The sequence below is a fragment of the Canis lupus genome, chromosome 25 (assembly GCF_011100685.1).
Source record: "Canis lupus familiaris isolate Mischka breed German Shepherd chromosome 25, alternate assembly UU_Cfam_GSD_1.0, whole genome shotgun sequence".
NCBI lineage: Eukaryota > Metazoa > Chordata > Mammalia > Carnivora > Canidae > Canis > Canis lupus.
This window is the reverse complement of record NC_049246.1, coordinates 12,491,614-12,506,525: the sequence shown is the minus strand read 5'-3', so window position 1 is coordinate 12,506,525 and position 14,912 is coordinate 12,491,614. Positions and strand designations below refer to the sequence as shown.

Here is a 14,912-nt window from a genome sequence, read left to right as displayed (position 1 = left end):
ATATAAAGGGAAAGCGTCAAAGTTTTGTCTTCCTTTTTTTTTTGGAGAGCGAGAGAGAGCATGAGCATGGGGTGGGATGGGATGGGTAGGGGCAGAGTGAGAGAATCCCAAGCAGGCCCATATCCAGCGTGGAGCCAGACTTGGGGCTTAATCCCATGATCCTGAAACCATGATCTGAGCCAAAATCAAGAGTCGAATGCTTAACCAACTGAGCTACCCACACGTCCCTTATCTTGTCTTTCTTATAAGAATAGTATTTCAGAGGGAACTAAATAGTTGATGAAGAAGTACTAGCTTATAGCATAATTCCAGCTAATAAATTCAGAAGAAATGACTGTAAACAATGGATTAGGCAATAATTAATTATCAATGAACACCAAAGCATTAAAGCCTGATCGGGAACTTTTAAAATGACCTGAACACCAGGTGCATTCCAACATCATTAAAAATAAACCACCACACTGTATGTCTCTTGTAGAAATATGTAGCAATTCTTATGAAGTATTCTTGTTTTAAAAAACAAAACTACTAAATTTTAATCAAGTGTCTGGACATACCTACCAATTTACAAGATATTCAAGGAAAGAGAAATGAGTTAAACAATACTATAAAAAGGAATAGAACATGAGGCCCAGCGAGGATACCTGATTTTTACATTCATATTGCTGGCCAGAGCCAAGAAGTGGTTCATAAAAACAGATGCTTTAAAGACTTTCCAGAGAAATGCTAAAAAAAAAAAGCAGATGATAAGCAGATGATCCACTGATACTATAGATAAATATAACTATGGATACTTTAATAAAGCCTATCCAGGGGCTAAGGTACACCTGCAGTAGAACCTACAATATTACAAAAATTAATCTATCAATTACTCAATATTAGTCTAAAAAATACTAGTATTTGTATCACAGTCTAATGACACTAATGACTGACTATGCCTCTGTCAATTAAAGAGAAGACTCAATCTCCATAATTTGGACATTTTTTTTTGGAGAATAAGCAATAGGGACTCTAATGACTTACACAGAGTAGGTAAAAACTAAAGATAGCATCTCACAGGACATTAGAAAAATTTATAATAAAGCTTGACCAACTTATAAAAAAAGAAACAAGTGGGATAAGCTAAGGAAACAGGGAGTCTATTACATTGTACAGAATGCTGGAAGGTAGCCTCTCGCTCATCTTCTGAATATAAAACAACAGGTAAAATTGTAATTAATTCTTTGAGGTCTTCTCTGATCCTGCACTTATCTTCATCAATCCCATTAAAGAAAAATTAAAGATTGAAACTACTACAACTTCTCCAGAATAAGCAATCACTTTCAATCTTATTCATAACTCTGAAACTTTTCTCTTCAGCTTCTCTGATAGTAATTTACTTTCAAATTCCTAAAACCTAAAAATATATCTTTCTTGTGTGTCGCTTTCATGCAAAAGATTATCTGGAATGATTTCCCCCACATTCTTGTTTACAAATGTTCAATTTCTAAAAAAGACATTGCTTTAGGGTTGAAGTCTACCCTGTATCTTCTCAGCTTTTCTGAAGATCAAAGGTATAACCAGGTTTAAAATCAGGAGAAATAAATTTTAAAAAGCTGCTACCCTCAAGGTCTGACCATTGATTTTTCAGTTGCCTATTGAACACAATGACCTGTGCTGCTTTCTGTAACACCATTTTTTCCTAGTTTTAAAATAAATGCCTCCTCCACAAATATTTATTATATCCTCATCACTAAGATCATTTTTGAGCACACATCCCTAATGTGCTACATTACATAAAGTATACTTTTATAAAATGTAAAATTTATATACATAAAAATATACACTAGATCCAGTTAGCCTTTAAACAATGTGGGAGTTGGGGGAGCTGACTCCTCACAAAGTCAAAAGTCAGCATGTAACTTTCAATTTCCCAAAAACTTTACTAAGACTACTGTTGACCAGAAGCCTTATTAATAACAATCAACTCATATTTTGTATCTTATATGTATTATATACTGTATTCTTATAATAAAGTAGGCTAAAGAAAATGCTATTAAATCATGAGAAAAAATATATATAATACTATACTGTATTTATAACCCTACCCAAAATGCATATAGATAGACCTGGGCAGCTCAAACCCATGTTGTTCAACAGTCAACTGTAAAACAAATGTCATGAAGACAAAGTAAATACTTAAAATTTTTATCTTACTTAGATTGATTTTATTTTTACTAAAAATTATTCATATTTGAGAGCAATGAAGATGAGTAGGCCTTCTGGTAAACTGGGGTTATAGATTTTTAATACTCGGATTGATAGTCTGAGAAGCAACTAGAGTACCAGAGAAACTAAGTGCACAGGCTCTGAAACCGACTGTCTAGGTTCAAGTCTGGTTCCGTATCCGGGCTTGAGAAATTACTAAACCACTCTGTTCATTCATCTGCTTCCTCATCTGTAAATGGGGTTTATAATACAGTGCCCACCTTCTAAAATTTTGTAAAGAATTAAATAATCCATATGAAGCACTAACAACAGTTCCCAGGACTTTATCACTGCATTATTATTTTTGAAACCATCTTTTTAAGTCATCTGTCCATTTAGAAAAGTTAGATGAACTGAAATTAAATCATATAATTTATAAATCTACATTGAAATGATAATAGTTTGCAACCGCATAAATGAGTAAGAGCTGGTTATACTGTCAACTCTGGTGCTACAGAACTTGAAGTACCATAAGACCACTTCACACAGAGTATGGATACCAGTATCACACATTTATTAAGAATTAGGAAGGCTGGGGCATCTGGATGGCTCAGTGGGTTGAGCGTCTGACTCTTGATTTTGACTCTGATCATAATCTCCGGATGGAGATCCCAGGGGATGGATAGGGCCGTACACTCAGCAGGGAGTCTGCTTGAGATTCCCTCCGTCTCCCTCTGTCCCCCCAACCCACTGCTCGTGCTTTCTCTCTATAAAATGAGTAAATAAATCTTTTTAAAAAAGAATTTCTAAGGCTTATCTCTCATTTTTAGTTAAAAATAAACAATAACAACTCTGTATTTCTCCCCATACTCTAATTTGTTCATCCTACATACATCATTTGGAGACTACAAGTGTTTACCAACATTATGTTAACAGTATTGCCTTCAAAAGATGTTGTAAAATGTTTAAACGCTCCACTGTCTGCTATGCTGATAATGATGATGCCTGTCCTGTGGACATTCCCTTCTAAGGGAAGACCCTCTTCTTCCCCTACCACAGTATGTTTAGTGGCCCTGTTTTTTAACACTATACCCCACATTCCCCTACCCACCATTCTCACTACAACCAAGTGGACCTAATCTAAAAGTGCCCTTCCATATACTTCATATACTCCACAGTCCCATCATTCCTTATAGAAAGTGAGTTCTCTACATAAATTCTATAGGCTTGTCAATCACAGAACCTTTTATAGACCCTGCCACAAGGTCGGAGCACTTGATCCAACCTCAGCAGAGTACTTGGGACAGACTTCTTTTGTAAGGTCTAATATGAACATTCTCTGGGATCGCTGATAATACAACCCTCAAGCAGCCTATGGCCATCAGGTGGAGAGAAACTAAATGAGAATGAATCAACACAAATGAAAACAGAACCAAGAGACATATAATCAACTTTATAACCCACAAATGGAGAGAAAGTTTTGTTTTTATTTGTCTCTCTCTCCTTCATAATAGCTCCTATTCCCTGAATCCAGAATTCTACCCAATGAGACTACTAGCAATTCAGGTTTAAAAGCCTTTTGAAAGATGGTCTAGAAACACAACTGTTATTTTATAACAGATTTTAGGAAAAAGCACATTCCACAGTGTAGCCTCAAAAATAGATTTATTGAGGCCACATATCTGTTGGCACCTACTATATTAGAAAACTATACAGAACCATATAATAAAACAAAGGGGAAAGGCCATTAAAAAAATGCAGGCTGCACAAAAGGTAGGAAAGAGAAACTAACTGAAATCACTCCTTTTCTCTCAACTTTACTAAAATAAGTACTCACTAGCTACAAGATATAAGGGGAAAAGGGCAACCTGGTTCATCAGATTAAACCAATTCATTTTCAAAGAATTTAGCTGACCCTATAAAGAGCTGACATTTAAGTAGGATATTCTGCTGCAAGAGAAAGCTTCCAAAAGGCTCCCTTACCTACTTGAGACAGCTGTTGAACCCCAAACCACACTAGTATTTCTCCTCTTTGCTTTTCAATAACATTAGAAATATTAAAGCATTCACAAGAGTTAAACCAATAGAAAACTTGCATTCTGTATTACTCAAAGTACAGTGACAGACATGAGAACCATTGAGAGTGAACGGCCATAAAAACTATCATTTGTGAAAATATTCTAAGAAAAAGATAGCTACAACTAAAAATAATGGAAAATAGCTTGTATTAACAATGTTGAGAGTAACCTCTATGCTGAATTTTCTGCTTGTTAATCAAACTGTGGTCTTCTTCTGTCCATTTAAAAAAAAAAAAAAAAAAAAAAGGCTGATTTTCTAACTGCCCAAATACATGTATTATTTCCCAAAGGCAAGTGATAGTGAATGACTATGCCACATTCCAGTCACAAAAAGGGTCCAGACAGGCAGGTCTAATAGGAACTCTCCTAAGTGTAAGCTTTTTGTTAAAAGCAATTAAAATGAACTTTGGAAATGCACACTTAGCTAAGAACAGACTGATAAGAAGAAAATACATCTGTGCCTCACTTAACAAAATCCAATGCTGGAAAAGGTAAACCATAGAGCTTCTTAAGCAGTTACATTCCAGTGTTGTTTCAATAATCATTACCTGACAGGTACAGAGAGGGGGAAAAAATGTTAAAATGTTCATCTCTGAATTGAGGGTACTTAGTACCCTCAAAGCTCCACCCTTCACTTTTTAAGAGACTCCTATAAATAGTGTGATAACTCCATAAATTTTTTTAAAAAGGAAGAAAGGTGAAGGGAAACAAAGAGAGAGAGTGATGATATTTTAAGAGCTGAAAAATAAGACCTATAGAAAAAGGTTAACAGTACAGAAACCAGCTACAAGGTAGCCTGAAAGTCTAAATCACAGAAAAAGTTAATCACTATACTATGCTCAGCTGCATGTACACTCTGACCACCAATTAATTTCTCAATATAATTCAGTTGTTCATCAATCTATCATATCTGGAGCCCTGGCTACCTTAGAGATCTCAATTCTTCATCATAATAACTAGGCACAGAGATCAGAAACTACATTTCTACCTACCAAATGAGTCTCTGGAAGGGATAAAGACAAAGCTTCCTCTAATGGTCTCTTATTAACTTCACTCCCTCCCGCTTCTCTTGGGTTTTACTAAATCTCAGTCAGCTTCAGGGAGAAGCACAAATACTACCCTATTAATTTGGATTGATCCATGGGGAGTAATAAAAATAAAACCTTCTTAGAAATCTTTTTTTTTTTTTTAACACAATTGGCACTGGTATCCTGAAAGTGATATATCAGAGGAAAAAAAATAACGTAACAGCAGGAAAAAATAGACTTTTAGAACTCATTTTATAATAAGATTTTCTCTAGCATGTTGTTTTAGTTGTTCTGAAGGTCAAACAACAACCTTCAATATATAAAATACTCCAGTGCTGAAGAAAATGGACTCTTCTGAGACACTATCAACGAGCACACCCTTCCTACAATTCAAGACACACATTAGCTTTAGAGCATGAACCAAAGTAAGGGTGGGAGTCACAGGGAAGTAGTTTATGAGAGTGAAGCAGCTGGGGTTTGGCCACTGCCAGAAGTTACACAAGGCTTCTGATCACTAGACAACTGGGTACGTAAGTATAAACATTTTAAATATCTGAGGTAGAGGTCAGATCATGTTAAGCAAGGGAAATTAAAGATATTCAATTAACTCCCCTTCTCCCCACAAAACACCAATGATAGTGAAAGAATAAATTAAGCAAAAATTAAAAGGCAAAAAAAATGGGGGGTAGGGGTAGAGGAGTACACCTAAAAAACACAGGTATGGCTGTCAAGCCTTTAAAAGGGTCATTTAGACACCTAGATATGTAACCTTTCTTTCAACCACAGGTTTAGTTTCCCAGAAGCTGCACCTGCAAGGGAGAGTGTGATTCAAGAGCCCTTGAGGACAGCATCAAGGCATGGAACAGAGAACAGAGGGCTCAACAAAACTCTGAACCAAGCCACCCCAAGACTGAAACTGAAGAAGCCTACCCTCTTCCCCCACTTCTGGCACCAAGTAACAGTCCCAGAGGAGATGCTCCCGCCACTGCTTTTGGAGGGTGGTGGGGGAGGAGGTGAAACTATTACTAAAGCCTGCTGCCAAGGACATGGAAAAATAAAGCAATGGTTAATTCCATACCGGGAGAATGGGCAGGGATGGTGGTAGGAGAGAGTTTCTTACCTACCATAACAGGAAGTTAGGAGACTGTTTTTAATAGCAGCATAGCCACTTTATTTAGAATGTAGGGGTAGATTCCAGGAAAAATAGCCAGCAGAGGAATGCAGCCTCCTCTGAGGAGGGGCACTGTGGATTCTGTTACAAGCTTCATACTCCCAAGCTGACTTCCAGGGCAAGGGGAAACACCCATATCACTTAAACCACTTTCCTCAAATCGCACAAGAAATCCATCTCATACGTCACAATCTCATACGTCGCAAGTAACACACTGGTGTGTTCAATGGAACTTAGTCACCTGTATTATCACCTCTCTATATGTGGTTTAAAACCCTCACCATGGATCTACCTAACAGCACAGTACAACATAGATCTATGGTGTGCACCAATGATTCAGAAAAGAGTTAAAAATTCTAAAGAAAGTTCTTTCAAAGTTTAAATGATGTATAATTACTAGAACTACCTCCACAAGGACTGGGGATGTATCTTTTTCCTAAATTTTGCACTCATATATCTATACTAGTTGAACAATGCCAGAAGTGGATAAATACAGACACATAAAGGCATTTATAAAAGTTTATTTATTATACTTGTACATTCGGATCACTTACATTTAGACATTTACAGAATTCTCAAAGATTTAGGAGATCATTTGGTACAAGCCATACAAAATTTTGGCTATGAAAAATTCTAACACAAAATAGGAAAAATCAGGCTGTCAGGTCAGAAACTGTTCTAAAGCTCTTAAGACCTCAGGCAACTTTGTTTCCCTTCCATTGAAAAGAGAATTTCAAAACAAGTTTCTTGACATTAAGTCTACTGATACAAATACACAATACTCTTAAAAACTCTTTCCAGTGATACTGGTGAAGGCTAAATACCAATTGATACTTACATTGACTAATCCAAAATAGTGCTCATTGACTGGAAACTGTTCTGGACCAATCTCTTTCTCTAATGCCGAGGCATTGGCGCCCTATAAAATAAAATAAAAAATAAAAAAAAAACAAATTTTAGTATTTGTAGTGTTTCCATAAAATTTTCAGTTACATAGGCATTATAGAGACATCCTTTAAAAAACTGTTTCCTCTAACTCCCTAACATTACTGAAAGAAAAAAAAAAAAGGATGACAGTGAAGAACAAAGGATTTTTTTTTTAAGATTTTATTTATTCATGAGAGAGAGAGAGAGACAGACAGACAGACACACAGGCAGAGGGAGAAGCAGGCTCCATGCAGGGAGCCTGACATGGGACTCGATCCCGATCCAGGTCTCCAGGATCACACCCCGGGGCTGAAGGCGGCGCTAAACCACTGGGCCACTTGGGCTGCCCAAGAACAAAGGATTTTAATAATATGACTAAAAACTAGTTCACAAGAATTTCCTCAGGAAACCAAAGCATGGATGGAGAAATTATATCTATAATGTGTTACTTTTTTCCTAGGTAATGGATTAAAACTGCTGCTGCATCATGTACTGTAACAGGAGAGCTGAAACCAAGAATGTAGATATTCAGTGACCAAACAATTCTCTGGAGGTATATGCCTGAAAAATCCCCATATGGAACCCAACGTGCCAAGAATGTTGTGTGAGGTAGCACTGACGACTGCATGGCTGACAACCATCTAGAGAGTCTGTGTTTTATACACAACAACATACTATGCAGAGTCAGCATAATGGAATTAAATTTACATACAAAAGCATGACTACTTCTCAAAAACATGTTAAAAAAAAAAGAAAAAAATGAGATTAACCACATATGTTAAAAAAAAAAGCACACGGCAAATGGGCTGAAGAATGTACATTAAGCATACTTGAGTGCATGCTGAAAGAGGCCTGGGACATGAAACTGCGAGTGAAGGACAAAAAAGGAAAAAACTAAAATGAAGCCGAACGAAAGAAGGGCCTTGCCCAGAAAACAAATCGTGTGTCCTGGTCTCGGGAATACAATTGACTCAACTCTCTGCACTGAGGTTTGAAAATAAAGTGAAGGCTGGGGGCAGGCGTGAGGGTGGGGTGCCCCCATGCACTGGCACATGACACTAAATGGTCTCTAAACACAGCTAGAAAGGAAAATGACACAACTCTGAAAACATGAGAATTCTAGATGTGTTTACTTGAAAATTCCCAAGAAAACATATCACCAGATACATAAAACTGATATGGTATTACTCACAACATACCTCAAAACCACTCTGCAGAGTTATACACAAGACAACACGCACACTATGCCTCTCCAAGTCACCGACATGAGGTTCATACCACCTCCGTGCTCAGCCCACTCCTGTTGTTTCCTGACTGAGCTCCACTCCTGGACTTGGGAAGCCCAACCTTTGTTAGACAACATATCCTCAATTTCCTGATTATAAGTACTGATTAAAGGGACCTGGTGGATTGGTGGCCCAATTCTACCAAAACAAGATATTTCCTCTAATGTCCTCCAGCCATCCAGCATGTGTATATAAACATGATACTGCCTTTATTTTTAATTTCAGACTTATTTTAGGTTTTTTACAAAACCTTGATATAACTGCTAATATTTATACCTAATTTGGCCTTCCGCCGTTTTATACCAACATCAAATTCAATTATTAGAGTGACTTCAAGATCTACTGGAGAAATCTGTCTTGGTGGGAACATGGCAAGCCCCACTTCCCATCCCTGCCACCTCAAGTTATCATGTCACAAAATTTTCTCCCATACATTGAAAGGTATCAATGAACTCCAATGTTTACCACCTACTATAAGGATTCAAACAGATATTAGTTTATTCAAATAAGTATTACCCCTTCCCCACAACAGGGAAGAGGATGAGGGAGGGAATGGGGGAGGAGGAAGAGAAAGAAAATACAACCTTATTACATCTATTTATGTGGAACAGTAAGATTCCAATACACATAACTCAGGAAAGTATTTCTGGCTTTTAGGATGAACAGAGTAACATGTGAATATTCTCTCTCTAGTATAATACCAAACATACCACAGACCATGTATTCTGTCCATCCCAGAGGACCCAATTAGCCCCCTATACATCATATACTTTCATGCACTGCTTAGATCCTCTAGCTGCCCTGCATCCTCAAGGTAATTTGACTATGGATCAAATTATTAGCTTCTCTGCACCTCAGTTTCCTAACTGTAAAAGGAAAATATCACCAAATACTCCATAGGATAGGTACAAATGAATGGAATGAATGGAATTTAAACCTCTGTAAAAGCATCTGGCACTGCCTGTTACATAAGCTAAACAGGTGTCCCATGAATGTTGGTTCCCTTCTCAAAAGTCTGAAGGAGAAATGAGATAGCCATCACCAAAAAAACTGATCTCCTCACTCTGGGCAATTCCACCAAGCGGCCCAGTACAGTCAAGTCACTGTACTCCCCAAAAGGCTAACAATAAAGCGAAACCACAATCCAATCAGAGGTGTGGGAAGACTTCACTCTGAAGTGTGATAAAATGGAAACTGCCACAAACCCTATTCATTTAACCCTTCTGATTTAAGAAGCTTCATTTGCAAAATAAAAGGGTCAATCTCCTCACTGATTTTCAAAAACCCAAGCTCCAAGTTTATGTGTTGGGTTTTCAAGTAATCCTTTGCCTAAATTAAGGTTTTCACAGTTACGTATGTTTAGAAAATTAAGACTCGGTAATTTTTGAAGTCTCTTCTAATTCAACATTTTAACATTACCAATCACTTTCACCAATATTTCTGAGGACATTTACTATATAACACAAAACTCCATGGAAGTCCAAATCAAACAATTAATGCCCAAAACACAATTCAACAGGGAGAGATTATAGCAATAGATGGAGTAAGGATAGCAGCTCCAAACAGAAAGTACAAAGAGAGAATGGAATTTACTTTAGGACCATTCTAAATTAAAGTACAGCATAGTAACATATACCTTACCATGATAATGATGCTGTATAGCAGACTCTGTGAATGTGCAGGAGGATATTTCCTATGGCATGAATTCAAGATTTTCAGCAGAAACAATCGAAGTGCATCTCTACTTCTGGCTGAATGCGAACTACAAAGGCAAAGAGCAACTACGGAATTCAGTTTCTGATGACTGGTTTTCAACGCTAGAGTTAGATATAGCTGGGGAAAAACAGCCATCAAGCCAAAAGTTGGCTGTATAATTTTTAGTATCTTTACAAGAGTTCTCAATGTCATCCCTTGAAGATTTGGTTGAAGGCTGACAAACTCTATCATGTCAAATAAGGGACAACCAAGCACTCTTCAAATTTAAATTGACCCCAATATCCGATAGTAATGGCTCTGAACAATTCTCCATCTCTACACTTGAGAAATATGATCCTACTACAATTAACAGGGGTTATTAAATCAGTGATTTTTTTACCAGGATAAAGGAAAGAAATGGTGGCATGCTCAGGTAAGAATTTCTGCTCCAAAGCTTTGATAGGTATCAGAATTCAACTGTGTTGTAGGAGTATGTGACACAGGGAGAAGGAAGAAGACACTCTTTTTTAATTGTTCTGTCTCTATTTTTATAACTTACACAAAAGATTATTTAGACTCAGTATCTATTACTAGAGAATTCATCTTAAAGAAGCAATTAGGTATTCATGACTCTCTTGATGAAAACAAGATGGATGAATTTTAATATTAAAAAAATAGTAATTGATGGAGCTAGTGAGAAAATGAGGAATCTGCAGAAAACAAAAACCAAAATGATGGGAGCACACTGGGAGATATGGCAATGCCAAAGAGGTTTCATTTCACACTGAGGGTATTTGTCAACATGAGTGACCTTTACACTCTTTTCTGGCAGCTGAATGAAATGGAGTGCAGGGAACGAAAACAAGACGAAAGGAAGGCCAACAGAAGACCTGAGCTTGAAAAAAGACCTGGATCTTCATGTCAGGGTGAGCAAGAAATAATCCTGTACCACAGAGGAGGCAGCAAGGAAACATGCCTGACATGTCCTTGGCACTGAGGATGGAGGATAGCTTCCAAAAATTCATAACCCCAAGTTGACCCTCATGAAAAACTATAACCCAAATCCACGCAAGCTGTATCATCCTAAACAAAACCGCCCAAGCAGATAATGTAATTCAAAGAGACCCTGAGTTGATGGTGCCCTCTTTACCCCACAACTAGCAGAATTACAAACTAGCTCTGGAAGTTGAAATTAATCCACCCCACCAAAAATTCCCACAAATAAAACTCCAACAGATTTGAGTTCACAATCAAAACTCATATACACACACACACACAAAACAATAGGAAAATAAAGCACTATGAATAAAAGCCAGCAGAAGACGACAGTAGAATTGGACTCTCAAGATATTAAATATCAGAATTATTTAAGACACAATATAAAACAAATGTGCTGGAATCCCTGGATGGCTCAGCGGTTTAGCACCTGCCTTCGGCCCAGGGTGTGATCCTGGAGTCCCGGGATCGAGTCCCACATCGGGCTCCCTACATGGAGCCTGCTTCTCCCTCTGCCTGTGTCTTTGCCTCTCTCTCTCTGCGTCTCTCATGAATAAATAAATAAAATCTTTTAACAACAACAACAAAAAACAAATGTGCCAAGAAACAACAATTGCTTGATCATAAGAACAAAGAGAAGACTCTAAAGCCTAAGCAGATTTTTAAAAAGAACCAAATCAAACTTCTAAATATAAACATTATAATAATTGAAACTAAAAACTCAATGATAACTATGGAAGGCAGTAACAAAAATTAGAAGCTGGGAAGAAGTAGGGATGAAAGAGCAAAGCACAGAGGATTTTTAGGGCAGTGACAATATTCTCTAAAATACTAAAATGATTGTTCAGAATGTATACCGACAGTAAACAATAACACAAACTATGGACTTTAGGTGATCATGATGTTTCAAGGTAGTTCATCAGTTACGACAAATATACCAGTCTGGTGGGGGATGCTGATAATAAGGGAAGCTATTTATGCACACGTAGGGGCAGGGCTATACAGGAAATCGCTGCACTACCTCTCAAAAAAGAGTCTTAGTAAGATAAATTAATTGAGTCAGAAAAAAGAAAAAACTCAATGGCTGTGCCTAAGAAACAAGATTCATAGTGGGTAATACTTAATAAGTATATACAACCCTGAGATCAAGACCTGAGCTCAGATCAAGAGTTGGACGCTTAACTGACTGAGCCACCCAGGCACCCCTAGGTAGTATTTTTTAGTCAATATAATGCTAGTAATTCAAACTGACATTTTATTAAAAATAGGAAATGTTTTACGGAAAATATTTCATGGAAGAATGAGTCAGTTGTGGAGCTGCTGTAGTGAGACCACGGTACACTATTATGGCACTGACCTAGCAAAGCTACAGACGTAAGTCTGGTCCTGGCCTTGCCACTAACTAGGTGTAACAACTTGAGGCAAAATGCATCTCTCTCTGGACCTCGGTTATCTCGGATGTAAGACCTCAAAATCTATAGTACTTCCCATCCCCACATGTCTAGTAATGTGTGAATCTATTGGTTCTTGTGATCTCATTAAGACATTAAGGAAAAACAGGTGGATAATCTATTAAAGGTCAAACATTAAATTCTGAATAAAAGGACATATTATCACATCCTCAGAAACACTCATCCAATCCAAGAATTTGCAAGCCATGAAGTGCCTCCTTAAACCTACCTACTATGAATTCTTAGAAAGTACAGCAACTTTCTTTTTCATGACAAAAAAATAACCATCCAAGTGAAAGAAGAGTAACCTGAAACTATAAGGATGCCTTTGATCTATCATTTTGAAGATACCATCTGCAAACAGGAAAAAAAGAAAATAACCCAGGGGAAGGCTGCTTCTGATTAAATCATTTTATATGGTCAATCATGGAAGCCATGCCTGACAGCCCTCCATTCTGCCTTTATGAGGAAGACAGACAACGCAATACATTTGAGCAAGAATAAAACATGGTAAATTGTAAAAGGATGAATATCTACTACCTAGAAAATATACTTATCAAGAATGTCTTTTTATACTAGACAACTGTAGTGAACTATTAGTTCCCAGACTTGTTTAAAACAAATATGATAAAATACATTTTTCCCCACTCTCATATTTCAAATCATATCTACAATCCAGTGTTTACCATTCCAAGTGTAACACTGAAGGGTCACACCAGGTCAGTACCCAAAGGAGAACTGCCAAAACAGGCAGGAAAGGCTTCCCGAAAAGGAGACAATCAAGTGACCTTGGGAAACTAAGAAAGTTCTGGAGGAACAGGAAGAGCCCATGTGAGGATATGAACACAAGAGAGACGAAGGGTATCTGAGCAGTGAAAGGATGAATTCAAAGTACAGAAAATACAAGAAGCATGAATCTTAAACAAGAGAATGAAGAACAGGAAGGCTGGAAGCCCACACCTGCTCTCCTGGCAGACAGCATGTCCCTGAAACTGCATCAGAGACAACAAAAATGTGTATAAAAAATCATTCCTACAGGCATCATAAAAATCATCTCAAAGCAGTAGTCCTTTATAAAAGGTGAAATTCACCAACATTCTGAATACCTACCTTCTACCTAACCCTGCACAAAAAGTTATAGAACATGACTGCCAAATTGTAATACCCACTTAGTGGATAGTGAGATTAATGTGGTGGATTTAACCATTTGCTTTTTAAGTAAAACAGAAAAGATCATGGTATGTCTCCTTACAAGTAAACAACAGTTTGCAAAACTTTCGTTCCAATAATTAAGTATGTGTGTATTAGGTCTAACTGCAAAATCTATTTTCATTGTAAGTTTAAATCAAAAAAGTTTTGATATATACAATGCTACCAAAGATTTAAAGGGGTAAAACAAAATTGCAAAGTCATAATCCAATTGGGAAGTAAAAATTGGTTTTTCATGATGACATACACGTAGAAAACTATTATAAATAAATTGAAAGTTACAGAGGAGAAAGTAAATGTCAAACTATGCTAGTATATTGCACATACTATAGGATATTAGGACAGGAACAACTATGAGAGCTGAGGAATTTGGGAAAGCCTTCATAAACAGATGCAACTAAAAAAGCAGTCTTGAATTTTTCTTCAGAGCTATTTCATTATAGCTTTACATGCTGGTAAAATGAGAGCCCTTAACCACTCCAACTGTGGGCTACACAGTGGACAGAGTAATGGACTGTAATTAGGAAGCCTGTGTTCCTGTTCTGGTTCTAATAGGAGTTAACCACAGTGTCATCTTCCAAAATCACTCCACCTTGCTTTTCTCATCAGCACTGTAAGAGAGACCAGACTTATCTGGTCTATCCCAAATTTAAAACACTGTAATTCTAAGATAGCAACAACATAGAGTCACAATCAAAGTGTGAACTTAGAACAAAATATTTCACCCCTTCATGCTCCAATTTCCAAATCTGCAAAATAAGGCAGGCAATATCCTTATGGCCTGTTTCTAAAAACTGTATAGAAGATTTAGAACAATGTCTGGCAGAGTAGGCACTAAACAAATAGTTCTTTTACCCCTTCTTACTCCCACCTTCAGATCAACA

At 37.2% G+C, this 14,912-nt stretch overlaps 1 protein-coding gene across 2 annotated transcripts in view; it reads right to left on the bottom strand.

The window, feature by feature from the left end:
- The window catches only part of USP12 (ubiquitin specific peptidase 12), an 87,888-nt gene that overhangs the window by 32,836 nt on the left and 40,140 nt on the right, over positions 1-14,912 (bottom strand). The window contains exons 1-2 of one of the 2 annotated variants that reach the window (XM_038573407.1): positions 10,319-10,543; positions 7,303-7,383 (exon numbers count right to left, since the gene is read on the bottom strand). In XM_038573407.1, the coding sequence (XP_038429335.1) occupies positions 7,303-7,383; positions 10,319-10,528 (291 nt within the window). In that variant the 5' untranslated portion in view covers positions 10,529-10,543. Of the gene's footprint in view, positions 1-7,302; positions 7,384-10,318; positions 10,544-14,912 lie in introns of those variants that run through there. The other variant, XM_038573408.1, reaches the window with a different exon arrangement.